Below are 27637 nucleotides of genomic sequence, written 5' to 3' on the forward strand. Positions count from 1 at the left end.
TACACTCTTTCGTCATGTGTAATATTGCGTACGTTGCGGCAGTTTACAACATACTAGGCAGAAGAAGCACAGATCAATGTTCTTATCTGCAGAATGTACAAAGTGGCACTGGATCTACCCAAGTCCACCAGCACGCACCTGCTGCTTGAACTTGGACTTCATAACACGTTGGGCGAAATAGCTGAGGCGCAGCGCACTTCACAACCGGACAGACTATCGGGCACGACAGTGGGACGCCAGATCAAGTCTCGACATCCGTTACTACACCGAACAAAGCCAGAGAGCCGCTGTGCCAGACGCGATGTGACAAACGATAAGGATTGAGCCAATTCCACGCAACGTTCACCCGGAACACAACCCGGGCAGAAGAGTAACCAGGGTAAAAGCACTCCTGCGCTTACGCTGACGAAATGGGAACGTGGTTAGTGCATGCCGCTCAATACGCAAATCGCTCGTGATTCGCAGTCATGATCGTCGATTGGAAAGGCGAAACTAGAATATCAGCAAGTGTTCGGTGTGACCACACATAAGATGTGGAGGAAGTAGCAGTGGCGCTCGCGCTTACAGATCCGTCATGCACTGCTGTCCTCTGTGACTCAAGACAAGCGGTAAGAAACTTCACGAAAGGATGGATCTTGCAACGAGGGGCCAAGGTCCTGCACAATAGAAAATTTTATCAAGAGGCACAGCTTAAAACCAGACTCATGTGGTTCCCAGCTCATATGGGAGAGGTATTGGAGACACACCGCAACCTAACGAGACGGCACGTGCCAAGGATTGCGAGCTCGTGCACCGCGCCAGCGACCATCCTCAATGGGAAAACACCAAAGACCATTTGACGACCTATAACGAAATTATCAAGACTTTCGACCTGGCCCGCCGAATCTTTCCTCCACTAAGCGAGAAACTGAACAGGATGCAGGCGGCGCCCCTACGACCGCTTCAGACGCAAACGTATCCCAACCCATCGCTGTTTAACGGACTGTGCTCCAATATATATTCCATGCATGTGTGCAAGATATGCCATAATGGGGCGAACCACACTACTCGAGGCCTGAGGCCGAACCACACTATCCGAAGCGAGCCTCGCCGCTAGGAATGGCCTCCCGGCTATGGTGGCTAGAAGGAGAGATGTCAGCATCGGCCCAGCCGCGCCCTGAAAGGAGGCGTGCTAGTATTTTATCTCGCCGCAGAGCGGCGCGCATGTCGCCACCTTGATCGGTCGAGAGCGCTTGCCAGCTGCTAGCGCGGCACTTTTAGTTACTTGCTCGTGTGCTCGCAAGTCGTAACGTCTCCGCTTTGCCTACTTGGACTTGTTCGGGATCAATACGTTTCAATGTGACCATGCAACAGTGAGGAGTAAACAGCAAGGACACTGCTTTGCACCTGGATGCAATGCGGGATATGCTTTGGCCCGCAAACAAGGGAAGAAAGCGTTTCTCTTCTCTTCTCCCGCCGACAATGAACAGAGCAAGGCCTGGGAGCATACGAATCCTCGCGCTGACAAACCATTATAAAAAAACTGCTTTGTGTGCGAAGCTCAGTTCGACGAAAGATTCATCGTCCGTAGCTACAAGCTTGTTATGAACAAGTTCTTAGCAACTTGGGAAAAAAGCTTTACCAAAGGAGGGTGGGTTCGTGAGTGAATCAACTGCCGAAGGACTTCGCGTCATTCTAACCAGCACCCTTTCTATCCGGCACCATGTCACGAAAACCTTGAGCTATAAACACTTGATGACTTCTTGCCTCTGCCAAAACGCACTTGAATTTTTTTTTAATTATGAAGCGAATGTGTGGCTCAAATGATGACCCTTCGCCGACGTAGTTTTTATCTATGTGACTTGCCTCAATTTTTACAGTTTGACACAGTCACCCCCAGTGGAAACATACCTTCTGGAGTTCCGAGCAGCCTTCTATGCCCAGGCATCCACATTAAGTCAATAAAAATGCGGATTAAGCTGGATGAGCAACTAGATGTGGGGCGCCTCAACGAGGTTCATGAAATTATTGTTGCTTGTGAAGCCCTCCCTGACTATTCTTATCTCATTGGACGCAAAAGTGACTCCCGGATCACTTATTACGCCAGTGGCTATGTGGCCCGGAAGATGGTGAGAAAGACAAAGTGCAACAAATGTAGCAGGTTGCTGCTTCACTCAGAATTTCAGCTCGCTTCTGACAGAATCTTACTTTCTGTGCCCGTCTGCGTCCTTATCAGACCTGGTTAAAGCCATGGAAAATGCACTCGCTTATTGTTTCAGTTTCCACAAGTTGAAAAGTGACAGCATAACAGACCTTATCTCTTGCCTGTCTGTGAAGAGGTTAAATATGGTCGGCTGTGAGCACCACAAACTGGAAGTGACAAATCAGATAACTAGATTCTTTACACTGGCCAGAATGCATTTTCTCTTGCTGAAGAAAACGCTTCCATTCGAAAAAAAGAGAAAAAATGAAGTTCTTAATGTTGAGACGTCTGACTTACCTGTCACAGTATTAACTCTGCGAACAAGGTTTTATTTTATGTTATTGTGCATTACTCACACTCTGCTGTTTCTTGGAATTTCACTACTGTCTTCTTCACATTGCTATAAATCCCCCGTTAACAACTGTGATATCACTGTCTCGCTGTGTTCACATATGCAGAAATAATTTTTTAACTGGTTTGTGACTGTATCTATGTTTGCCAAGGAAATCTCAATGTCATGTGTGTATGTATGTCCATTGTATCAATGTACATTTACTGTTTTCTTTAGTAGCCCTATTTACTTGCTGAGTTTCATATAACTTGCAGTTTTCTTCACCCTAATGCGTATGTTGTGTTTATTTTCATGTTGTTCTTGGCTCTCGAGAAAATAAATGTTTAAGCTAGACCTTGTTTGCGCGAGTCATAAAAATAATTGTTGCCGATACCTTTACGTGCATCAAGACTTCACGGAGAACACTGCGGCATCAAATTTGAAAACTGCACGAACTTTGCTGTAGTGTCAAGCTCACCGCAAGTCACTTTATTCCTTATATTCTAAGCTTCATAGCTGATAAACTACGAAGTGAATTTAAAACACTAGTTTTCATTGCCAATACACGCTTTTCAGCGCAACGACAGCATTGTGACAGGTAGACTTTGTTACTATCCACAGGGTAGCATAAAATATTTGCAACGAAAAAAAAAACGACTGATACGTGCGAGGAGGGGCATCTCGAAAACGTACGTAGCGCCGCCGCATCCGGATGAATTATCGCGTGCTCTCCGGCGCGCCGATGCTGACACCTCTCCTTCTAGCCACCATATCCCGGCGGCGAGGCTGCCTACGTCAAGCCTCGAAGAGCGAATGAATGTCAGTGAGCGATAATCTGGAGCAATTGGGGAGCATTCACCGAGGCAAAAGCAATGCGTGGAAGCATTTCCGGAGGAACCACGAGAGCATAATCATAGAATCGGCCCCGCTTTGCTCAGGTTTCCTTCGTCCGGCGATCACCGGAGGAGAACGGTCGAAAACGAATGTATTTGCTCCGGTAGAGTTTGGTGTGAGGAAGGCCACCAGAGCACAGCGGGCGCATTCTTCCCCGATTCCTCCCAGCTTCGTATATTTTGGTTGACAGTGTAGTAATATGAAGGACGACATTAACATGAGTGCGGCGGTGTCGTGGTGTCGCAAAGCGGCTATGCGCGCAATCATAAACGTCTATGGTGATGAAGAAGGAGCTCCTCTTGACAGAACTTTAAGTAGACCCACTGCTGCTTCGCATACTACTCACGGTCATCGTTACCGAGAGATGTTTACGATTTTTTGCACTTTTTTGCTTTCACATGTATGAGTCGTGTTGTAACAGTAATAAAGCTCTACCTACTTGTCTAGTGCTACATCTTACCAGATGAGGTCATCTGTCATGCTCCGCAGATTTCTTATTTATCTTGGTTGGAATTATCAGTTGTGAATATTCCTTCCTGAAACAGGCTCTTTAGTTTGGTGAAAATCTAGTGTTTGTTTATTGTTAAGATAAACACTCGAAACTAACAAATAGAGCTAACAGGAGCCTTTGTCACGTAAAACAGAAAACCAGGAAAGTAATAAACTGGTCATAAACGAAAACAATTAGCCTAATAGCTTCTGCGGGCACTGAAACAAGTTCGCTAACCCGAACTATGTGTTCTCACATTACGCCCCTCATTACAGGAGACAAACCAATCCAATGATAAGAACACCAATTTCGGGGTGCCCTAGTATGCTATTCAGAGAGCCCCGAGGGTGTTGGTTGGGTTTGGCCTGACTGTCTCCTCATGGGAGTGGCCCGCGGCACGTTTCATCGTGAGCATCTGTTTAACAATAAAGTTCTGCATTCAACTAATTCGAATTTGCAATGCGATAATCCCGGTTCAACAAAATTGGAATTGGTAGCCGAAACTGTGCAGGCAGTCACGCTGCAGTAAAATTTACCAACAACCGTGACTTTCTGCAGAATTATTCATCAAAAAAAATTATGCAGTGTGCTTTTGAATTCTGAAATGTGCCAGGGTATGTGTAAACCGCACTGGCACTGACATCATTCTATGAGGTGCCACAGCTTAAGTTCTCTCGAAAAGATACGATGTGCTCTCACTGAGAATGAGAATAATATTATAACAAAATGTATAATATAACGCAATAGCATTAAAGAGCTCGTTTGGAAAATTTTGATGTCGGCGTCACCGCCGTTGGTTGCAACGAAAAACGCACCTTCGTCCGTGAGCGATTGTTAAAGGCAGTTGGAAATGAAGAAATAATAAAAACTTCGCTTCGAGTGGAAATAGAACTGAGGTATTATGTGAGGGCATACGAAAAATTTTGATCGAGTATATATAGTTTGGCGCTGTCGCCAAAAACATTGTGAAAACTGACTTGAATTGTTTTTGTTGAGTGACTCTGGTGAATTGAAACATTACAGTTCATTTTGGCTGTTCTAACGTGTTTGTTCTGTCGATTCTTAGGCTTTCTCTTGGCTCAACGTGGTTACGACGTATGGGCTATGAACACTCGGGATATTCTGTACCGCTCTCACCACCAGAGTCTAGGCCAGAGCGATGACCAATACTGGCAATGGAGGTAAGAAATACTCAAGAAGCTTCTCGCCATTTAACATTTTTTTACGTTATAGCCTTAAAAAATTTATATCCCAGAAATTTTGGTGTCGGTATTGGCGTTGATGTCAGTGTCAGCGTCATTGATTTGGAGTGAAAAATAATCCTACTGTCCCTGGCCTACAAATCGAGAAGTATGCAAATAAAATAATAAAAAAATCTCAGGTTTGAATAAAAATCAAACCCAGACAGCATGCATGGCAAACAGGTGTTTTAAAAGAGAGGTAGCTATTTTTGAAAGATTTAAAAAAGAATGTGTGAATATCACGTAGGAGAAGGAGTCTCGTTAACGCATGCGTTATTGCATTGTCGAAGCTGTGAATTGTACTAGGTGTCAAAAAAATGAATTGTGGAAAAAGTCAGTGCTTCAGAAGCCATCTAATTACAACACACAAATACATATTTAATCCTCATAAGCAGCAAGAACAGCAACAAGCTAAACGGTTTAGCGGGTTTGCATGTTGCTCAATCACGAAAGGAAGACTTATTGAATAGAAGGACTTACCTGCAGTCAAAGCAGTCATCTAGGATACTTTATAAAAGAAGCGCTCTAGAGAAACCTTCTTTTCTAGAAGGTAAAGTGTAGTGACTCGGATTAGAATAAAAAAAAGACGTTATTTTTTGGATGGTCATGATTTAGAAATTAATACAAATTTGAAATGCTGCTACACCAACTGCTTAGACGAGGCGATGTCAATTTTCATAGCATTCTACATTACTCTCATACAATCGGAGGTAATGAACAGGAGACATCAAACACGGTTTCCCATAAAAATGACAGATTATTGTATTACAAAAATGTCACTAAATAATAAAGATTGTTCTTATGGTCGACATGGCTCATTTGTGTGTTTTCATGTCTCTATATGCTTGGTAATTTTCTTTCATTTGCGCCCTACTTTCAGCTTCGACGAAATCGGCCGCTACGATATCGCTGCCGTCGTCGACCTTGTACTGAGTGTCACCGGTTCCAGCAAAGTTACCCTTCTCGTGTATTCCCAGGGGATGACTGCGAGCGTGGTTCTGCTTTCTACGAGGCCTGAGTACAACGAGAAGGTTAGTTGTAATTAGCGTAGTGGTAACACAGTGCTAGTTCAGTAGTAATAGTGTAAAGTTTTGGCCTTGTAATCTGTTTTTGAGTTTCAAAATCTACAGCGCAGCATGAATTGCAAAATGTCCGTTTCAGAGAAAAGGGCAAACACATCCTGCCACTAATGTTTAGCACTTTCGGCCCTGGCGTCCTATAAAGAAAGAAAGGAAAAATTTTTGCTGCCAAATGTGGCAGAATTGTATCAGAAATTTAGAAAGGTGTCTGAACTACTCCTAATATATCTGCGCAAGCATAGGTAGTAATGTTTTCTTTGTCGCCTTCTTTGGAACACTGCAAAGAGAAAACAAAATGACAGATTGAGATAACGAGTACACTTGCCGCAACCTATTAAATGACACCTCACTGGTCAACTAATACTTCAGTAACTATTGTATTTTTCTAATGCTTTTTCTAAGATGTTCAACTTGCTATTTACGAAGTGGGTCTTTCCTAACACTACCGTATCACCCACAGCAGTCGACAATCTTTATGCTCTAAACATAGGCCACCATGGCTAAGTGATTGCCAGTCATCCGATTGCATTCATGAAATGCTGATGTGTAGCTCTTGTATAACTCTGGATTTGTTTTTATTGTAAAAAAACCCTGTCCAAATCATTTTTATTGTGTGTAGGTGTTCTAATAGCGAGATTTTGCGTAATGAACTTGAATTAGTTTTATGAAGTATAATAATGGCGCGCGATGGTACTACCGAATCATGACAATGATGTGCAGTCCATGGTTGTGTTTCTTGTCCGCATTTTTACTGTTGTACACAAAGACAAATTACACAACACTTTATCACAGAATGCCACACGTATCAAAATTCAAGACAAGACTTTTTGACACCAGCTTTCTGAAAATATGGGCTCGAGCTGTTTGGAATGGTGTTACTTTTCCGAGGAGCATGGGCACGGGATCATTGCAACGGGGATGTACGAAGTTGATATATCTACATAAAAGAATCCAAAGGACTACTACGCTAATATCACAAGTACATAGTTATTACTTACTTTCGTCATTAGTCTATTTCAAGTATTTTTAAAGATAACTTTCAGTTTTATTTCTTTTTGCCTTTTAAACATATAGTAAACTTTTAGCACAACTAATCTTTTCTTTTACCTAAAAAGCCTTTTCAATCATTCCCCCGCCCACTTTTTTCCTAAAACCCACTGCCACGTGATTGATGGCAAATCTCCCGTGCCATTCTTTTTGGGTCCAACCAACCAAGCTTGCAAACATACGCGGAATTGATCGTACCACTGCAAAGCAGGATTCGGCAGTCTTTTCTGATTTTAGATTTTCAAAAGTTTTTCTCAATTAGACAGTAGCCATTCAAGTGGAATGAGAAGCTGTACATCACGAGTGTAGAATCTTCCTTTGCCCAGCTTAGGTGCTGTACCTATCACGTGGTTGCTGTATGTGAGTTTCACAATGATAACCTGCACTAAAAGGGTAAAAATGAATAGATTTGTTTTAAAACATTGCATTTCACTTTATGATTTCACTTTAAGCCTGAGTGTGATATATATTGAACATGCAGCAATTCTCTTTTTATATTGATGGGATGCTCAGAAAAAATATTTTCGTGCTCTTGAGAGTGTAGTGTCGATTAAAAGCAAAATTTTCTGGCGGTTCAAAAATATTCAGAGCTGAAAAGGTTAGGGCACATACATTCCACAGAAATTACGTGGTTATAGCCACTATTAGCGTTGAGCAGTCTGACAACATTATTTGTTTTGTTGTTTTATTTGCTATTAGAGCGTAGCGCTTATGACCTAGCTAGTGATTGTATAGGTTGCAATATTAAGTACAGGCTAAAGTAAACAAAGCCGGCCTGCTATGCTGAAGTTTACTTTGTCGTAGACATGAAACTATCATCTACGCGGACCGGCATGCTATCGCTTGTTTGTTCCCTGTGAACACTGGCACATATTTTAAGGGATTGGCCGAGAAATCTTGTAGAAGGCCATATGTGAACACCATACATTGATTGTGAGCCTATTTCTAAAGGGAACAAAGAATAAAAAAATTGCAAACTATTTTCCAAAAAAAATTCATATTATATAATAAAGATGAATCAATAAAAGAAACAGAGAGCTAATACTATATAAGAAGACTGAAGTTTAGAGTAGACCTGGCAGTTCAGTTTACCTCATCCAATTAAAACCAAATCAACATCATCAGCCTGTCTACTCACACTGCAGGGCGAAGGCCTCTCCATTGATGCACTAATAAACCAGGTATCTGATTTTCTTTGGCACGTTATCGCTGTGAACTTTTTTATTTTCATCGGCCCCCGTAACCTTTTGTCTACCCTTCTTGCGTTTTCCATCTCTGGGAATCCATTCAGTTACCCTTAAGGACCAGCTTTATCCTGCATACGTGCCCGGCCCATGTTTTATTCTTCTTGATGTGAACCATGACGACCTTAAACCCGGTATCATCTCTGACCCACACTACCCTCTGCTTCTCTCTTAAGATTACACCTATCATTTCCCTTTCCATACCTCGCTGCGTCGTCTTCAACATAAGCTGAACGCTCTTTGTAAGCCTCCAGGTTTCTCCTTCGTAGGTTAGTACTGGCAAAATCCAGCTTTTACACACCTTCCTCCTGAGGGTTAATGGTAGATTACCATTCAAGGTTTCAGAATGCTTGCTGAATGTAATTCACCTCATCCTTATTCTTTCAGGTATTTCACTCTCATGATTCGTTTCCGCGGTTACTACCTCTCCTAAGTAGACATACTCATTTACAACTTCCAGCGTATTTACATTTGTTGCAAAGTGCTGTTTTCTGCTTAAACGCCTGCACATAACTGTAATTTTGTGCATATTAGTTTAAGACCTACACTTTTTTTTCCGTGTCCAGTTTTGTAATAAAAAGCTGTGATTCGTTTCCTGAGTTACTTATTAAGGAAATGTCATCAGCGAATCGCAGCTTACTCTTATTCCACTTTTCCCAATCTAGGGTCCTGTAAGCCTCTTGTAAACACGCGGTGAATCTCTTTGGAGAGATTGTGTCTCCCTGCCTCCCACTTTTTAAAGTGATTCGGTCACTTTGTTTGTGAAGAACTATGGGGACTGTAGTTCTACTGTAGATTTCTTCCAGTATGCTTGTGTAAGGCTCTTCGATGTCCTAATCTCACAGTCCCTGCGTGTTGTCATCGCCGGGCGTGCTTCAAATACTGGAGACCTTGTAATGAAAGAATAATTTACTTTCACATAATAAAGCAGATGTAACAAAAGCTTACTCAAAAACCACACAGGCTACAAACGCCACATAGGCCAAACAGCACGAAAGTCTCCAAGTCACGCCGTCATTTTTCTTCACTAGCTGCCTCAGGCCGCGTGCGTTTCTAACATTCAGCCACCCTGAAGCGACTTAATATTATTGTTAAGGCTGCCCCGTTAACGTTACTCACTGATTCCACATAAAAATGTTAGGACATCCTATTCAACTGCTGACTACTAACACAATATGGAAACAAGATCAACCGGAAACAAAGGCGAAAGGACACAAAAACTACACTGATGCGTAAAGGCCTTCAAGACACACAGAAGTTCGCCTGTTTGTAGCGTGAGACTGTGAGTGGAATGTCGTAGTTTCCGGCCATCTTCACTGGCATGAACTTGAGGAAAGCGACAACATGCAGAACTCTAGTGTCCTTTTTTCTTAAGTTCACTTCCGATGCTTGGTCTGGTTCGGGCTTCATGTTTTCGCTCGTCTGTGGCGAATTTTCCTGGGGATTCGCTCCAGCATTTCCAATGTTCTTGTTTTCGTCTGGTTCTGTTGGCTTCGGCTGCTTCAGCTCACTATCTTTGTTGGGGTTGGCACTGGGCTTTTCGTTCTTCTTTCTTTCTGCCTGTTCTCGGGCAATTTTCGCGGATTCTTCCAGTAGCTTGTCTTGTGCAACCTTGCTTTCCTCCTGCTTATCCTTAACTGTCGCATTTTGTCCCTGGGCTGCTTCTTCGTCTGCTTCCGTCTTTTTTTTCTTCACTGCCTTTTACTGTTGCTTCTTTCTTCATTCAAAATTTTTCTTCACTTTCTTTTCCCGCAGCACCTGCTTTGGAGTTCATCACGCTTTTTCTTGTGCTTAGCTTCGGCTTCGTCTTTGTCTTTCAGCTTTCCTTCGCTTCCGGCAGACGTATTCGGCTTCGGTTATTGGCGTTTCTTCGTAGTAAGCACTTTACAATCTTCGGAGCTCTCTAGGTGTGGCAGGGCTTGTTTGAAAATAGCGTCTAAGTGTCTTTTGGTGACGGCAGTAGGCAAAACTTCTGGTTCCTGGAGACACTGGGCGTCCCCTGTTTCCAAGGAGGCGCTTGGTGTTGAGAGCGAAAGATGGCCTGTGGCGTAAACTCTGGAGCCATAATTGACAAAGGTATGACGGAAATGTCCATCAAAATCCTTTCACCATGAGATTCAGGAGATCCTCGAAAGGTACCAGTCATTGGTAGCTTAAGAGAGTCGGGCCTTGACAGCTTCCAGCATGTACGCAGCTGGCCACGTGAGAAAGTTTGACGTTCTGCGTATATGCTGAATCCTCTCGCGCACCGAAAGAGCGTCTTTGGAGCCATCGAAGGGACTGATGTTGCTGCTAAAGTCAAAGATAACCTGAAATGCTGGCACTGGAGGGGTTGTGCTGTGCCGGCCAAAATCAGTCAATGTAGCCGGGTCGATATCAGTCTGTCCTTTTCTTGACGGACGTATAGCACTTCGCGAGCCTTTATGGTGTCTCTGTAGTTTGAGTTCGTGTATCCACTGACAGTCAGGCTGACTCTGTCGTCGCTGCGTTTTATAACAGGGTTAGGGTTACCAGTGTCATGTATTGAATAACTCACGCTTATTCTTCCCTTCGCGACTGAAAGACCCTCCCACTTCTCATATGTTAAATTCACCGGGCATCCTTGAAGTACTGTAAACCTTGTAACGAAAGAATACATTACTCTTACATAATAAATACATGTACACAGGCTTACTCAAACGCTACACAGGCTACAAACGCCACACAGGCCTTGCCTTGTCGCCTAGAAGATGTTGGCTCATAACCACAAGAGAGATTTGCTACACTGTACCTTACATAATGTAAATATCAAACAATGATTGCTCAAAAAGAAATCAGATGAGAACAATAATACTGTTCTATTAAAAAAGAAAACATTTAAAAGGGCACAATGAATAAATAAACCAGAATACATAAAATAAATTATCAAAATAAACCAGAATATATAAAATAAGCTATCAAAAAAAGAAAGGGCACAAAGAACTGCATTCATCTGGCGGTACCACTAGCAGCGTATCTTTGCGGTTGCCTGAATGAATTTATGTAGCGCTGACAGAATAGAAGTGTGGTTCACACCCAAATGACTGGCTCCAAACGATAAAAGGGTGCATGTACTAACTGCCAATTCGAGCATACCAATCGGTCTCAAGAATTATTCAGCCAAACTGCACGAGAGTCTGTCAGTCACGTCGTCGTCTTCCTTTACTAGCTGCCTCAGGACGGACTCGTGTATTTCTAACATGCATTACTCCTAATGTCTTGACTGAGTATAACGCCTTCTCGTAATCTAAAAAGACTATGTATAAGGTTAGGCTGTTTTCCGCGCATTTCTTTATTACCTGATTGATAGTATGAATATCAATCAGGTAAACCTGCTGATTGGTTAATAAATCTGATGTTTTCTCATCATAACCTCACACAAATCGTAAAAGATTATACACGAGTTACCCCTACGTCAGAGTCATTGTTAGACTTGGTTTTCATATCGAATAAAGTGACCATTTATGCCGTATCAGTTGAAGACGGCAGATAAGACCACAGAATGGCTGCGGTTGACGTGTTTTTTGATACCGGCTTTCAAGCAAAACGTCGTGTGTATGCACATATCAAAAATAATGATCGTGCAAATGATACGGCAATCCTAGACTTTTTAGAAATGTTGCTTGGCGAAGTTCAGGAGGCGTCAAAACTTGAGTCCGTTGAACAGATCTGGAAACGTTTTCAGGAAATTGTAGGTTACTGTTCAGAGAACTTCATACCCACTCGCGTTAAAAAGCCAAAACGAAGAAATCTATGGATAAGTAGGAAAATAATTCACATGAAGCGCAAACTAAAAAGACTGCGCAGAACTCATAGGGCCTCGACCGAAATATCTTGTGCTAAGAAAAACTTGAAAGCAGAGATAGCGCAATCCAAGAAAATTTTTTTCAATAACACACTCACTAACTTTCTAACGAACTCACCACGTAAGTTTTGGCTGTTTTTTTAGGGAGCGAATGAGGGAATTCATCTTATTGTAGATGGAAAAGAATTATTCACAGAAAAGTCAGATAAAGCTGAAAGACTCAATCACTTTTTTAATCAGTTTTCTGTAAGCATCAGGGTGACAACGAGGAAATTGAATCGGGTACTACAGTGACACTTCAGGAAGATGATATAAATATTAACTGAGACGGTATATTCAATCAACTACTTCTTTTAAATACCAAAACGTCATGTGGACCTGACGGTACATCGAATCAATTTTTGTGAGGATTTGCAGAGTGGCTGTCGTAGTACCTAGTGATTATTTTCAAGAAATCTCAAGATTGGCGTAGAGCAATTGCGGTCCCAATTTTTAGAGGTGGTGATAGAACGACATTGAACAATTAGAGGCCTGTCTCACTCACGTCGGTATATTGTAAAATATTTGAACATATAGTGGCAAAAAATATTCGGGAATTTTTAGAACCAAATGAATCATTACGCCCCTTTCAGCATGGCTTTTGCGGTGGCCTTTCAACACTCACACAACTGGTTGAAACTATACATGACTTGTGTATAGCTGTAGATGCCTGTATGCAAATCGATGTTATATGTATCGATTTTTCGAAGACGTTCGACAGAGTTTCAAATCTTAAGGTGCTATTCAAGCTTCGCAATGTCGGTATTAGTGAGAATGTTCTCAGTTGGATCAGAGCTTATCTGAGCAATCGACAACAAGCAGTTAGAGTGGGAGATGCCATGTCGGGAATTCGGGAGGTGTATTAGGGAGTGCCTCAAGGATCTGTATTGGGGCCCCTACACTTTTTATACATAGATGATATATCATCAGTTGTCCAACCAAACGTAAAAATCAAGCTATTTGCAGATGACTGCCTAATCAATTGTCCGGTACCATGCAGCGAAGATCAAGTGAATATCAATCAGTGCTTACAAACCCTAAACTTATGGTGTTCAAAATGGGGTATGGAAATTAACATTAAAAAATTCACTTACACACAGATTACAAAAAAGAAGGAAGTGCTTTCGTTTGCATATAACATTGGCGGTGAAATTTTGTAATTTCAAATACTTTGGTGTAACTACAACAGATGAGTTGAGCTGGCGTCCTCAAGTCAATAACATATGTCAATCAGCATGTCAAAAATTGTGCTTCTTACGAAGGAAGTTAAGCCGAGCCACAAAAGATGTCAAGCTGTTTGCCTACAAAACGTATGTGCATCCGAGATTAGTATACGCTAGCGCTGTGTGGAGCCTACAGCAAAAGTTCTTAAAAAATAAATTAGAACGCATTCAGAGAAGTCAGCTCGCTTCAGCTGCTCCAAATATCTAAGAAAAAATTCTGGTACTGAAATCGTGAAAAAATGTAAATCAGAATAGCTAGAATTAAACAGGCGGAAACAAAGGTTGAAACTTCTTTTTTAGATCCTGCATGCCGGGGTGAAAATAAACAGGGATGATTATTTGAAGCATTCTTACAAAAGGTTTCCAAGAACAACATGCACTACATTCATACAACCAATACGTGCTCGAACAGATATCTTCCGTTTTTCCTTCTTATTCGATGCTATTAATATGTGGAATGATTTACCGAACGATATGGTGCAAATAAAAACTTTGAGTGATTTTGAAGTTGCTCTTGATAGGCAATTTGTTGAAAATGTAAAGTTTGCAGTGTTTATGTATGTGTTTTTTAGAAATGTTTCAGTGGTCTTAGAGATCATGTTGTAAATATATTGAGTGAAAAAGCATGTCCCTGTGTTTCACATATAACTATGCTATATAATACAGAGCTCTTACAATTTTTCAAATATTCATTTTGTGCAACTCAATTCTTCACCCTCTTTGTAACGACCCTCAAGTGAGGGTTAACAGTATGACAAATGAATAAATAATTATTGTTTATTGTGGAGTATCCTGCACCAAATACTGCTTGGTCTTTTGGTTGATTGCTCTCTAATCTCTCCTTAATTCGAATAGCTATTACTTTTGGAAATAGTTTGTATAAAACACAAAGAAATGTGATTGGCCTGTATTTTTCAATTTTCTGAAGTCTTCCTTCCTTTAGAGTAAGAAGAACGCCAATAAGATGATGTTGGCGTGCTTCCAAGATTCTGGTACCCCTTCCATCAAGGGATACTTTGTATATAAGGGGGTCACTTTTTATAACTCAATATCTCCGCCATATTTCAGGAGGTCAGTTCTTATCTCATCCTCACCAGCGGTTTTGCCTCTTTTCATTTCTTCCAGGGCTTTTATTGCTTCCTTTGTCGTTACTGATGGGATGTCAAGTTCTTCTTGACTATTACTGCTTCACACAATATTATCCTGGCTGTTTGGCCTTCTGTCACTTCGACTAACTCCTCCGCCACTTCGACTATCTTCTCCATATTAGTTATGACATTGCCTTCCTTGTTCCCTAACGCATAATTTAGATTATTGTCTATACAGAAGTTTGTCTTGGCAATTTCTAGGCTTCTGGTCCTTTTTAGAGCCTGCTCAATTCCCTCCTTGTTATACCTTCTGACTTCGGCTACATTACGCCTAATTATTAGCTTCGAAAGCTCCACTTGTTCTATTCTGTCGCTTGCATTTGAGGCAAACATAGTTTTTCATCTCCTAATAGGATATTTCGTCTCCTGAGATACTGTGACAACGTCCTGTGTAGTTACGCTTACAGAAAACTTGCACCCTATCTGTAGATATTCTACATACTATTAGTCATACGCGATACAAAATATATCAAGACAAGTGACAAACTTTCTGTCACCCTCTGTCATCTCCGTGTAGGCAATCGGTACACCCGTTCTGTGAAAAGCCTGCAGAGCATTTGTAGCCACGCAGATTCAGCATGCCTTGAGAATATCTGCGGAACGTCTGCAGAATGTCCACAGAAATTCTGCAGTATTTCTGCAAAGTATCTTCAATGCGTTGTCGCAGTGAACAAAAAGTACCTAAAAGCGACCATTTCCCTTAGCACAAACATTCAAGAAACATGTAGCACGGAATTATACATTACCGCCCGTATGGCCACCAAACACGTTCCTAACACATAAACACAACAGCAGCAAAGTAAATATCAAACAAATTACTGCTCGCACTTCAAAACCTACCTGGTTGCCGTTTGGTTGCCGTCTGCTCGGCGTCAGCCGACAATCTGCTGGCCAGGTCTGTAGGGGTCTGATTGGGGGGTGACTGATTGGTGACTGAAAGGTGAAGTTTATTAAGTTAAGGTTATCTATTGTGTCTAGAACCAGAATGTTTAGATATATGCGTATATACTATATGCATTCACACACGCGCTCAAAGGGCCCAGATTAAGAGACATATCTGCTTGCCCTCTACTCGGCATCTGTAGAAACCCTACAGACGAGGTCTGTACGTATGTGGCTGGTACGTGACTGGTAGGTGTCTAAAAGGTGAAACCTAAAAAATTATTAAAGTGTGCCACCTTCCTAAATTTCCAGATGCTTACATATATGTTACGTAAGTCTACGTGCATGCACTCTGGATGCACATTATCAGAAAACTCTGCTTGCCGTCTGCTCGGTGTCTGCGAAAAATCTGCAGACCACGTACTACAAAAAGGCCGATGCCTGAAGGAAGGTGGCTGGGGTGACTGATTTTTAACTCGTGGGTGACAGGAAGCCCCAACCCATTTTCGTAAGGGTACTGTACGTCCGACTCACATTGCACACTCTGGCAATACTAGTTGGATTATCGTTCATTGTGTCAAAGCTAACATTGGTTCTCTTGGCTAGTGCCTCGAATCTATTCTGAAGTGAAACTCTAAATTTCTATACCTTAGCTCTCATCAGTAGTTCATCGATTGGCTTCTGGTGAATCAGTTTTTCTCTTTTCTTTTTCAAACCTACGTGAAGACGAGCTCTTACCATTGTACGGTAACTGCATCACATGTTGCAAGCTACTTCTACATCCTGTAGAATGTCTTGGTATACACACAAAATGAAGTCTATTTTATTTTATTTTCGCTATTAGGACTTCAACGCGTCCACTAACGTTTAGCTCGTTTTCTGAAGGTGTTTACAACCCGTAAGTTATTACGTTCTGCGAACGCTACTGATAACTCCCCTCTGGAATTTCTACAGCCGATGCCATACTCCTCACTGCATGGTCCCTGGCCTGTTTCTTTCCAAATTTGGCATTCAAGTCGCTCATCAGAACAGTAAACTGTGACTTTATAATTGGCTGAATTTACCTCCTCTTGAAGCGTTCAACCAAATGATCATAATAGCTCGATGTAGGCACGTAGGACTGTAACACATTCATCTCATGCCTTTTGTTAAGCTTAATTAGGAGAACTGCCTCCTTCCCTCTGATGCATTAGTAATCCTCTATGTTGCCAGAAATGTTTTAGTGTATAAAGAACCCATCGCTACTTTTTGTGTCAATTAATCCATGGTAGCATTGGACGTGTTTCCACTTCAGAACTGTGTAAGCGTCACGTGTCCTCCCTACTTCGCAGACCCCTATTATGTCCCAATCAACACTCTCTTATTCTTCAAACATAACAGGTTGACAAGCCTCACTTCATAGTGTTCTAGCGTTGAAAGTAGCCAAGTTCCGACTCCACTTGTGGCCTGTCTGGACCCAGAAGTTCTTATCACCCTGCGCTGCGTCGCAGGTCGTACCGCTGCCTTGGACAGTTGCTTCGCAGCCGCTGGGGACTCATGGCCAAGAGTTAATTGGTGTAGTCATGGAAGGTAGTGGCCAAGTACTGCACCAGGGTGGCAAATCATGCTCTGGCGAGGAAGTGAATTACTGGCAGGTGGTCACCAGTGAGGCTGCACCCCACACCTCTTCTCGTTCTTTAAACGATTCCTTTTGACGTTGTTGGTTTCAAAGTGTCTGCAATGTCAGCTATTTGCTAATTCCGAAGGGAAGCACTGCTGCTTTGGCGTTTCTTGTTCACTGAAAAGTCGCTCACCTGTTTTGCGAACCAATTGACTACTTCTATTTTATTATCACGGTGAGCCCATACGTCGCTGGCAGTTAGAGTGCATAAAACTTACACGTGAAAAGTTTCTGACTGCTGATCACTAGAGAGGCGCTGCCTTTTTTTAATTCTTTATTCTTTATTCGGTGAGTGCCTCGCTTTGCTCAAAAAGGCGTTACAGCAGGGGGGTTACAGACTAGAGGCTAGAGTATAAAGTTGGGCATGTTGGTAAGAGAAAGTTGATCGACGTAGCGCGTTTAGAAACATAGGACAAGGGAAGGGACAAAAGGGAGCGCTTACTTCCAACAAAATCTTTATTTAGAGGAGCGTAAAGATATATGCTCACGAAATTTGAAGATAACAGATAAACAAACGAAAAACCCTCTATTGCCATGCGCTAAAAACTTATGATCTCAAAAACGACAATTCTTTTTCAGAAAGACCGAGCGAAGGAGTGCTGACGCAGCTCAGCCCTAAACTACTAATCTTTTCTGCTTCAATAATCTCCCTTGTCACTTTATTTCAGTTTTTCCTATGATTACCGTACCATGAAAAAGTGGTTTGCAGCCACACGTGCTGCAATGTAGTGCCAAAAACCATCTCGACCATTTCTTACGTTGCAAGCGTGTTCGCGGAGCCGGTCATTAATGCACCTCGCAGTTTGTCCTATGTAGTATTTACCGCATGAAAGAGGTATCTGATAGATTACAAATTGTGCGCATTTCGGAAGGCAAATTTCTGGGAAGGCCACTGACTCGGAACATGACCGGTGTGTGTCAGCAGGTGTTGATGTGCTCCTTCGTTCGAAGCAACAATCTTCCGAATTGCCACTGAGAAAACTGAAGGACTACTTTAGGAACAATGCCCTCGCCGTACTTTCAGCCGACAAGGACGGAGGGTTTGCTGTTCTTTCCTACAAGCTTTTCAGGTCTAAAGCAAGTGAAGCTGTTTCATCTGTTTTCAAAAGTTACGACAATGTTGTTCTTTCTAAGGTCAAGCCTCAGGCAAAAAAGATGTGTGAAAAGCTCGACCTCAGTAAACGTGTTAGGGACATAGCAAATAGCAAAAAAGATTGTCTTGAGGTATTCTTCAGTGCAAAAGCACATAAGCCTGAAGAACCAGTTCGTGTTATCGTTTCAAAAAATGGCACATGGCAAAAAAATGTTGCGTTGTTTTTACAAAGTAAGCTTGGTCTATTAACAGTAGATGACCCATTTCTCGTGAAAAATTCCCATCAAGTTCTTGATTTCGTCCGACCCCGTTCGAATCAGCACATGTGTGGTTTTTCCATTGATGTAAAAGATGTGTATTATTCGTTGCCTCACAAATCGATTTTTAGTTGTGTAGAAGAGTGCATTGACAAGCTTGGTAGCATAACATTTCAGAATAGTGCTGGTATATTGTCTAGTAGCTTTTTAAAACCATTATCCTTTTATTTGAAATCTACTATTATTCAATGGAACGGGAAGCCCCACCTTCAAAAGGAGAGCATTTGTATTGGATCATGTATTGCTCCAGTCTTAAGTGATTTGTTTTTAGCCAAGCTCGACAGAACCGTTTCTGGTGACCTTAGTGAGAACCAAATCATGCGCATCTTTAGATTTGTTGACGACTTTCTCATTCTTCTTGACTTTGACCCCACTTTTTCTGCCCTAAATATCTTCAACTTCATCAATGAGCGGTTTAGTCCCCTTGTTTTAACCCATGAGTTGCCTGTTAACACTTTCATATTTTTAGATATCGCTCTCAATTCTCACCTAGACCACATTTGTTGGATGTACAAGCCGAGGAGTAACAAACCCTTGCTTCCGTACCACTCCGTCCATACTAAGCTCGTAAAACAAGGCATTGTAAATATGTGCTTTAGTAACGCCTTGCAGAGGTCTTGTCCACATCTGATGGCAGCTAGTTTCAAGGAACAAGCAGAACGACTTCTGGACGCTGGCTACCCCTCTCACGTACAGGTTTCCGTCGCGGGTATTCTGGTCAAGAAGCTTCAGTCCTTGCAGCAAGCTCTCCCTCATGATGAGCCAGCAAGACTTCAGAAGCTTGCCGTACTGCCTTATCTGCATGGAATCTCCCACAACTTGAAAAAGGTTGGGGAGCGGGCCAATGTAAAAGTGGTGTTTTCTGCCCCGAAAAAAACGCTCGTACTTGTGTATGAAAGTTGTTTCACATGCAAAACCGAGTTGCTCTAAAAAGCACTTAACACTGTTTGTCACATGCGCGCAATTTGTAATCTATCAGATACCTCTTTCATGCGCTAAATACTACATAGGACCAACTGGCAGATGCATTAATGACCGGCTCCGCGAACACGCTTGCAACGTAAGAAAAGGTCGAGATGGTTTTTTTGCACTACATTGCAGCACGTGTGGCTGCAAACCACGTTTTCAAGGTACGGTAATCATAGCAAAAAACAGAAATAAAGTGACAAGGGAGATTGCTGAAGCAGAAAAGATTAGTTGTTTAGGACTAAACTGTGTCATCACTCCTTCTTTCGGTCTTTGTGAAAAAGAATTGTCGTTTTTGAGATCATAAGTTTTTAGCTCATGATAATAGAGGGTTTTTCATCTGTTTATCTGTTATCTTCAAATTTTGTGAGCTGTCACACCGGTCCCGTTAATTAGGGAGGCGATTGCCGGGTTAATTCCAAGGGCCGAAGTATCGGCCCCCCGAACCGCACCACGAAAGCGTGGACAGTTTATAAGTGGTCCTTTTTGGCGCGCCAGCGGACGCTGGCTGTGGCCCAAAGAACAAGTCGGAGCCAAGAGTTGATAAACAAACAAATTATATTCTCAATAATGGCAGATCGAAAGCAATACACAAAAATGCACACTCCACAATAGTTGCATACAATATGTCACCAATCAAACCAATCAATCAACGTAATACACAATACAATCAGCCACACTTGAAACAACGGACACGGACAACAATACGCACTACAATGCAGTCGCATGCATTGAACAACCAAGACACTTAAAGACTAAAGAGACAGAAAACCTATTCAGTCCAAAGTTCTTGGAACCAAAGTCGAGATGATACTCTTCCGAGAATCACTCACTCAAAGTCCAGCGTTGTTGTCGTTCCGCAGCCCTCGAAGTTTCTCTTCCAGGAAACCTCCCGTCTTCACTTGGCCACTCTTCAAACTTCAACTTCTTCGCCGGAACACGTCGGCTTCACACCCACAGCTGTTGCCACGGGTCTTCGCTCGATAGCGGTAAACACACGCTCTTGCCTGTAGCCCGAGCCTTCACCCCTCAGGTGGAAATCCTCTTCATCTCCGGCTTCGTCCCTACGGACCAAAACCTTCGCCGACTACACGGCGGAATCCCTACGCGCTCTGGCGCTCACTTCCGTCTCCTCCAGATTTCTCGTCTCGGCCGCTCGATTAAATACCTTCCGCGCCACATTCTAGAAAGTTCTTGTCATTTCGTCGGCGCGATACGCAGCGAAGGCTGGGGAGAGGCGCGAGACTGTACGTGGGCCGTCCCTGACAGATGAGTCAACCCGGCATACACGCCCATTTCCTTCTGAAACGTTCCAGTGCTTGCCCGGCCGCCGCTGTGGGGTGAGGAGGTTCGTCGATGAAGCCACGCTTCTGCGGGGAGAGCGCGCGCCCGGGGAGCCTTGGCCGTTTGTTTTCTTTTTCTTTTATTTTTTTTCTTTTGACTTCGCGGCGTTTCTCCCGCCCGTTGTCGCAAGAATTTGGCGTCGCGCTCATTTTTAGCGCTCGTTCTGTGACATGAGCATATATATGTAGGCTCCTCTAAATAAAGATTTTGTTGGAAGTAAGCGCTCCCTTCTGTTCCTTCTCTTGTCCTATGTTTCTAAACGCGCTACGTCGATCAACATTTAAGGCTGTCTCCCAATTTGTTGGCGTTTTAGAGCAGTAAATATAGCTAGTTACTACGTATACAGTTAGCCTATTACCGGTAAATAGTGGATGAAGAGGTAAGTAGCGAGTTATTTGTAGTTCTAGAAAGCGGCGAAATGCAAGAGAGCTGGTATGAAAGTAATGACACGTTTGCGTCCCTGACGGCAAAGCGTTGGCTTGAATGGCAAGACTTGGATAACTCTCGGCACCTCACACACAACGATAAGTCCACGTGACACCAAAAGCGGCCCTATCTACGTTATTTATTCACATTACCCATTACAGCACAAGTATTTGTCAAGGATATATTAAAGCAGACGTTATATTGGCATGCGTTTAGGCTCTTCCATGAAGTTATATCATTCTAAGTTCTTATTCCTTATCTTCTTACAGTTCTCCTTAATTCCCACAACACGTGCTCAGGTTTGACGAGCGAGGGATGCGATACGTCTTACGGTCGACATAACGGGAAAAGAGGAAGAAAGAGAGAAAAATAAAAGCCTATTCGAGGCGAGATTAGAAACCGTGCAACCATCCGAAAGCGAGCATCAAACCACTCGTATTTCACACGGCTCTCAGAAGGAAGTATAATGATCTGTGAAGAGAGTTCAGGTATGTTTTTAAAGAGGGTCTCATAGGGGGCAAGTCTGAACTTGGGACACTTTTCTTTTTGTCCTACAGTGTGTAAGCTATTCCAAACAATCTTTGCTGTAAAACAAAAAAACTTGGAGTAATATTTTATACATTACAATGCTCCTGCTTTAAATTAGGTCCTTTGCACGAGCTTGTTCGCACATCCACAATTTCCGGCAAGTGACGCCCACAAAAAACAGCCAATGAAAAGACCGCCATACAAGCACTTTTTTGTCTTAGTCTACTTGCCGTCCGTTTATTAAATGCGAAGCATTTCTGTGTGTACTACAACCACTTCTGGTGTCTGTCTATCTATCTAGCCACCTGCGTCTCATTGCTGTCATGATGAATTATTATATAATGATTTTATTCAAGTGCAAAAAAAGAAAATACACTTCGGCAAGCGTTGACTAAGGCATTCACGCCTGGCGAGGTCCTCCCACCGGAAACAACAACAGGGCACACCAAACTAAGTATTGGAGGGTAAGATGATTTGAAAAATACGATGCGCAGGTCATGACATAAGTAATTTGACAACATCGTCACGTACGTTGTGAAATACTTCCGGGAAATCAATGGCAAATACCCGGAGTCGGGTAGGTGCCTCTGGTAAGCGGGTGTTGGTAGCAGGCGGCAGACATATCTACCTATGAACGGCGAGAACGAACATGGGTAATTTGAATCCTTCAGCGTCAAGAAAAAGCTGACAATGGCAGTGTTGACAGTATGAATGCAAATAAATGTCAGTATGCCACCAGGAATCGAACTCTAGCATCCTGCATGGCAAACAGTCATTTTACCAGCTAGCTACGCCAGGTCTCGAGATGACTTTTCAAATTGGCTCTAATGTTCTTAAATTGTTATGTATGGTTTCACTGCTTATCAGCTATCAAAAATAAAAAAAAGCAATGCCTATGTACTCTTGTGATACAGCCGTCATGTCGAATTCCCGCCAATTGTAGTTAGGTGTCGTCCAATGAGGTTCATTTGTGTGGCAGTGCGGAGGGCTACTATGCTCGTGAGCCCCAGCGCAAATACTAATGCTTACCGTTTGTGTTGTTTCTCATATACATGTCGTCGTTGGCATCGTTATGCAACTGAAAACAACTGCTGATCTCAAACGTGTGCGGCTGTTTAAGTCTGTGTGTGAGTGAATTAGACCAAAATGTTGAGCGCCACTTCATAACGTCTCGCTCAATAAAAAGTTACAAATACCTCTCACTTTGACACCGTACGCTTTGCATAACATCAATTGCCAAGGCAACGTGGGATCTGCCAAATTTTTTCCTCTTTGCCCGCTTGAGACTTTCGATTGCCGCGTAATCATTTCTTTTTAATTTTTTCCGAGCACCAAGAAACATTACTTTGCGCTGTTTATTGCAGATTGACCTACTTGTAGCCTACGGTCCTGTGGTGAATCTAACAAACATCGGATTTCCTATACGTGAGCTCATGGCTGTCTCTGATCCACTTTTTGTGAGTGCTGGATATTCTTAGTTAGTCTTTTATGAATTCTGCTGTTTTACCTAATGGTTTTCTATAAAGTAAGAAAAGCATGTTCAAGTTTATTAACTGATGTGCTGGGATATGTGGGAACGAGATTTTGTCACAGAGTGTCATAGAGGTAATGAAATTTTCGGCCCAATGTTTGCTTTCTGCGTGACAATGAGTCGTAGATATGAACCATAAATATAAGAAAGCATCATGTTGACAGAGAGCGAGATTTTTGTGTCATTCTGATATGTGTGGAATGTCTCCTTTCTCAATACTGCCGCTACATAAAAGCACAGAGCATGAGCTTACATTATGCGCACGCTCAGTAATACGGTTGATGAGCAAAAATATTCGAAGAAACATTTTACCAATACTTTTGAGCTGCTACCGATAGATCTCAACAGATTATAGTTGAGAGCAAAACACTAGTGGCTTGTTGGACAAGTTGGTACATACGCTCTTAAAAATGGAGTGACGTTCTCTTCATTTAAGGAAAAACGGCGATGTCCCTAATGTGCGTCTCTGAAGAGAGTAAGGTTGCTCTCTTTTGCAACGGAGAAACTGTTTCTCCTCCAGAATCACGATGGCTGGCCCCGCTTAGCGAAGTGAGTAGGCCTAGCCAACGCCTCTTAGATTTCCCGTGCCTGCCGGATTATCGGTGGTCACACGAAAAGCGGCGGTCGTCAGAACTACGATGGTGGCGCCACTCTAATAGGGTGTCTTCAAATAGGTTTTTACGTTTTTGTAGCTTATATGCAACAAAAATAACGTAACAAAGTTTCAAAAGGGCGTAAACGTAATTATAATTAACCCTACGTAAGTTACGCCGTCATTCAGCAAGCAACATTTTAATACAAAGCATCCTCTGAAATTAGTAGCAAACGCGAAAATTGCCAATCTGAAAGGCCAAGTACAAAGACCCTTACTCCTACGTAGGCAGCGCCGCCATAAATGACCGGCGTTTTGCGCTCATTCGGCAGGCACAGAAAATCTAGGAGGCGTTGGCCTAGCCAATGAATCGAGTCTCGACTGATACAGAGTATACGACACTGACAATCACAAAAAACAGTCCCGCTGAGGTTGATATTGATGCGAACAAAACAAGACCGACAGCGTCACTCTTTTATTGCTATCGCAATAAAAGAGTGACGGAAAGTCACCAATAAAGTCGGTTACTCCACTGGTGAGTCACAGCGCGAAAAGTGTAGTTTGAGCCTTGAAACGTGAATGACTTCCGTTTGCGAGGACCGACAGCAACTTCTCGAAATGTCCTCTGGGATAAGCTCGTAAGCAACCTCGGTGAGACGTCGTACGACGTTGTAAGGGCTGAAGTAGCGGCGAAGCAGCTTTTTTGAACGGCCACGCTGTCGAATAGGGGCCACACCCAGACTTCAGCACCCGGATTTAAAATACCTTGGTAGTGACAAAGATTGTAGCGGCGTGCGTCTGCGGTTGGGTGAGACTGAATATGGGGACGATCAAGTTCGCGGCCTTCCTCTGCGCAGTGCGCGAACGTGGCGGCATCTGAGGAATACATTCCTGAGTTGTCGGCCAGGAGCATGGCGTCGAGCATTGTCGTCACCTCAAAACCATGAACAAAGCTAAAAGGTGTGAATCCGGTAGTTTCTTTACAGCAGTATTATACGAGAAAGTTAAGTGAGGAAGGATATCGTCGCCGTTTTTCTTTTCGATGTCCACGTACATTGACAACATGTCGGCAATTGCCTTGTTATGTAGTTCAGCCCGTTTGTTTGCGGGGGTAAGCCGTTGTTTTACGATGTTACGTGCCACTTAATCGCCAGACTTCCTGCATCATGTAAGTGGAGAAAGCCGTCCCCAATCAGTTACGACCACGGCTCGCTCACCGTGACTTAGGACTTTACTGTTAACGAAAACATGAGTAACATCTGCTGCTGTAGGTTTTAAAAACGCATTTGCTTCACAGTAGCGTGTTAAGTAGTCAGTAGCGACAACAACCTAGCGACTTTCAAATGAAGACGTGGGAAATTATCCGCCCCGCCGCGGTGGTCTAGTGGCTAAGGTACTCGGCTGCTGACCCGCAGGGCGCGGGTTCGAATCCCGGCTGCGGCGGCTGCATTTCCGATGGAGGCGGAAATGTTGTAGGCCCATGTGCTCAGATTTGGGTGCACGTTAAAGAACCCCAGGTGGTCAAAATTTCCGGAGCCCTCCACTACGGCGTCTCTCATAATCATATCGTGGTTTTGAGGCGTTAAACCCCACAAATCAATCAACGTGGGAAATTATCCCAGCAAGAGCATGCCAATCTGATAAAACAGTGCCTTTAATGGGTCTATTGGTTGCGACAGTCTCGCTGATTCTAAAGGTGAAATCATACACCGCTGAAAGTCGTGACATCTGCAAACGTAGTTCTCCACTGTATTCGCGAAATGTGGCCAGTAGTTGGAGCGGCGAATTCTTCGCAGCGTGTGTGTATAGCCGAGGAGTCCGGACGATGGCCCGTCAAGACAAGCACGTAAAATCTCACCACGAAGCGTGGTTGGCGCAACAAGCAGGTACGTGGCACGTGTAGAATCAAAGTTCTTTTTGTAAAGCACTCCATCTCGAAAACAAAAAAAAGAGAATTGCGAGCGTGCAAAACTTTGAGGAGGGGTAGAGTTGAGTCCTTACATGTATTCAATGAGCGGGAATAGCTTTGAGTCGTCACGCTGTTGCTGAGCTAAGCTGGTTGCTTATACGGCACAAAGAAAAGTGTAAAAAAAATCAGTGTTCAAATTTTCGACTAGTGCACGTGAAAGGCAGTCAGCGTCAGTGTGTTTCCGCCCAGATTTGTGGGCAACGGTGACGTCAAAGTCTTGTAGCCTCCATCGTACTTCGGCTTCGCGGTTAGTACCTGCCCTATATAAACGTATCCTTTGTAAACTTCACGTGCACTATTATCTACGTTTTGCGCTGCTTTATTCCGATGTTGTTGTACGTCACTTTCATTTTCTGCAGGTATTGTTAAGGCCTACCTTTCTGCCCTTATTGTCTAACTCAGTAATTATGAGTGAAAATTCGTTCCCTAACCTATTCAGCAATGCAATATCATCCGCGAAGCGCAGGTTACAAAGGCGCTCTCCATTCACTCTTATGCCTAACTCTTCTCATTCTAAGTCCCATGAATCGTCATGTAAGTACGCGGTGAATAGCGTTGCGGAGATTATAACCCGCTGTCATACAAACTTTTTTATTGGTACTCTGTCGCTTTCTTTAAGGAGCTCTATGGTAACAGGTGATCCTCTATAGATTTCTTTCAGGATGTTTACACATGCTTCGCCAACGCCCTGAATCCATAGTGTCTGCATGACTGCTGAGTTTCTTACTGAATTAAATGCGTGCTCGTAATCTATGAATTTTATGTATAGTGGTTGGCTGTTTCCTGAGCATTTCTATATTACCTGATTGAGAGTATGAATGTGGTCGATTGTTGAGTAGCCTGTTCGAAAATCTGCTTGTTCCTTTGGTTGAGTGAGTTCTAATGTCCTTTTATTTTGCTAGCAGTTGCCTTTGTACATAGCTTCTATACGACGGAAATCAATTTGATGGGACTGTAATTTTTCAATTCGTTGTCATCTCCTTTCTTATATATTAAGATGATGTTAGCATTCCTCAAAGATACTGGTACCTTCGCTGTCAGGCGACACTTCGTAAACAGGGTGATTAGTTTTTCTAACAGAATCTGTACTCCTTCTTTAAGAAATATCTTATGTTGCCTGAACCTCACCAGCACCTTTGTCTCTTTGCATTTCCTTCAAGGCTTTTCTAGGCTTTTCTAGCTTCTGTCCTTGCTGGTGAGGTATCATCTCGGTTACTGCTAGTTCTTACATTGTCACGGGGTAGTGACGCGGATGAAGACAGCAGACTTGACGTTCAGATGAATCATTTTATTTAGCCAAGCTTGTGGCCCGCAAACTGAAGGTTAGGTTATAGCAACACATGGGCACTGATAGCGGCGAGCAGAGCGTTGGCCAGCGATCAACTGACTAGCGATGAAACCCGTCGGCTTTTATACACGTTCCGTCGAATATTCTAGCGTTATCGCCAGAGGCCACGTAGGTTCCAGAATGATCTTTAATGTTCCCGAGGCCGGCGTAATCTAGAACACTGTAGGCGCAGTTTGCGCTGTACATAGTGTAACGGGGTTACAAGAATCTTGAGAAAAAAAGTGGGAATAATGAGGTCGT

The 27637-nt window shown here is 42.9% G+C and overlaps 1 protein-coding gene across 1 annotated transcript in view; it reads left to right on the forward strand.

Moving 5' to 3' along the window:
• Positions 1 to 27637, forward strand: part of LOC119169265 (lysosomal acid lipase/cholesteryl ester hydrolase) — a 261381-nt gene that overhangs the window by 128789 nt on the left and 104955 nt on the right. Inside the window, exons 3-5 of the mRNA XM_075890735.1 lie at positions 4964 to 5078; positions 6019 to 6169; positions 23322 to 23414. Of these exons, the coding sequence (XP_075746850.1) occupies positions 4964 to 5078; positions 6019 to 6169; positions 23322 to 23414 (359 nt within the window). The remainder of the gene's footprint in view (positions 1 to 4963; positions 5079 to 6018; positions 6170 to 23321; positions 23415 to 27637) is intronic.

The sequence above is a fragment of the Rhipicephalus microplus genome, chromosome 3 (assembly GCF_043290135.1).
Source record: "Rhipicephalus microplus isolate Deutch F79 chromosome 3, USDA_Rmic, whole genome shotgun sequence".
Lineage (NCBI taxonomy): Eukaryota > Metazoa > Arthropoda > Arachnida > Ixodida > Ixodidae > Rhipicephalus > Rhipicephalus microplus.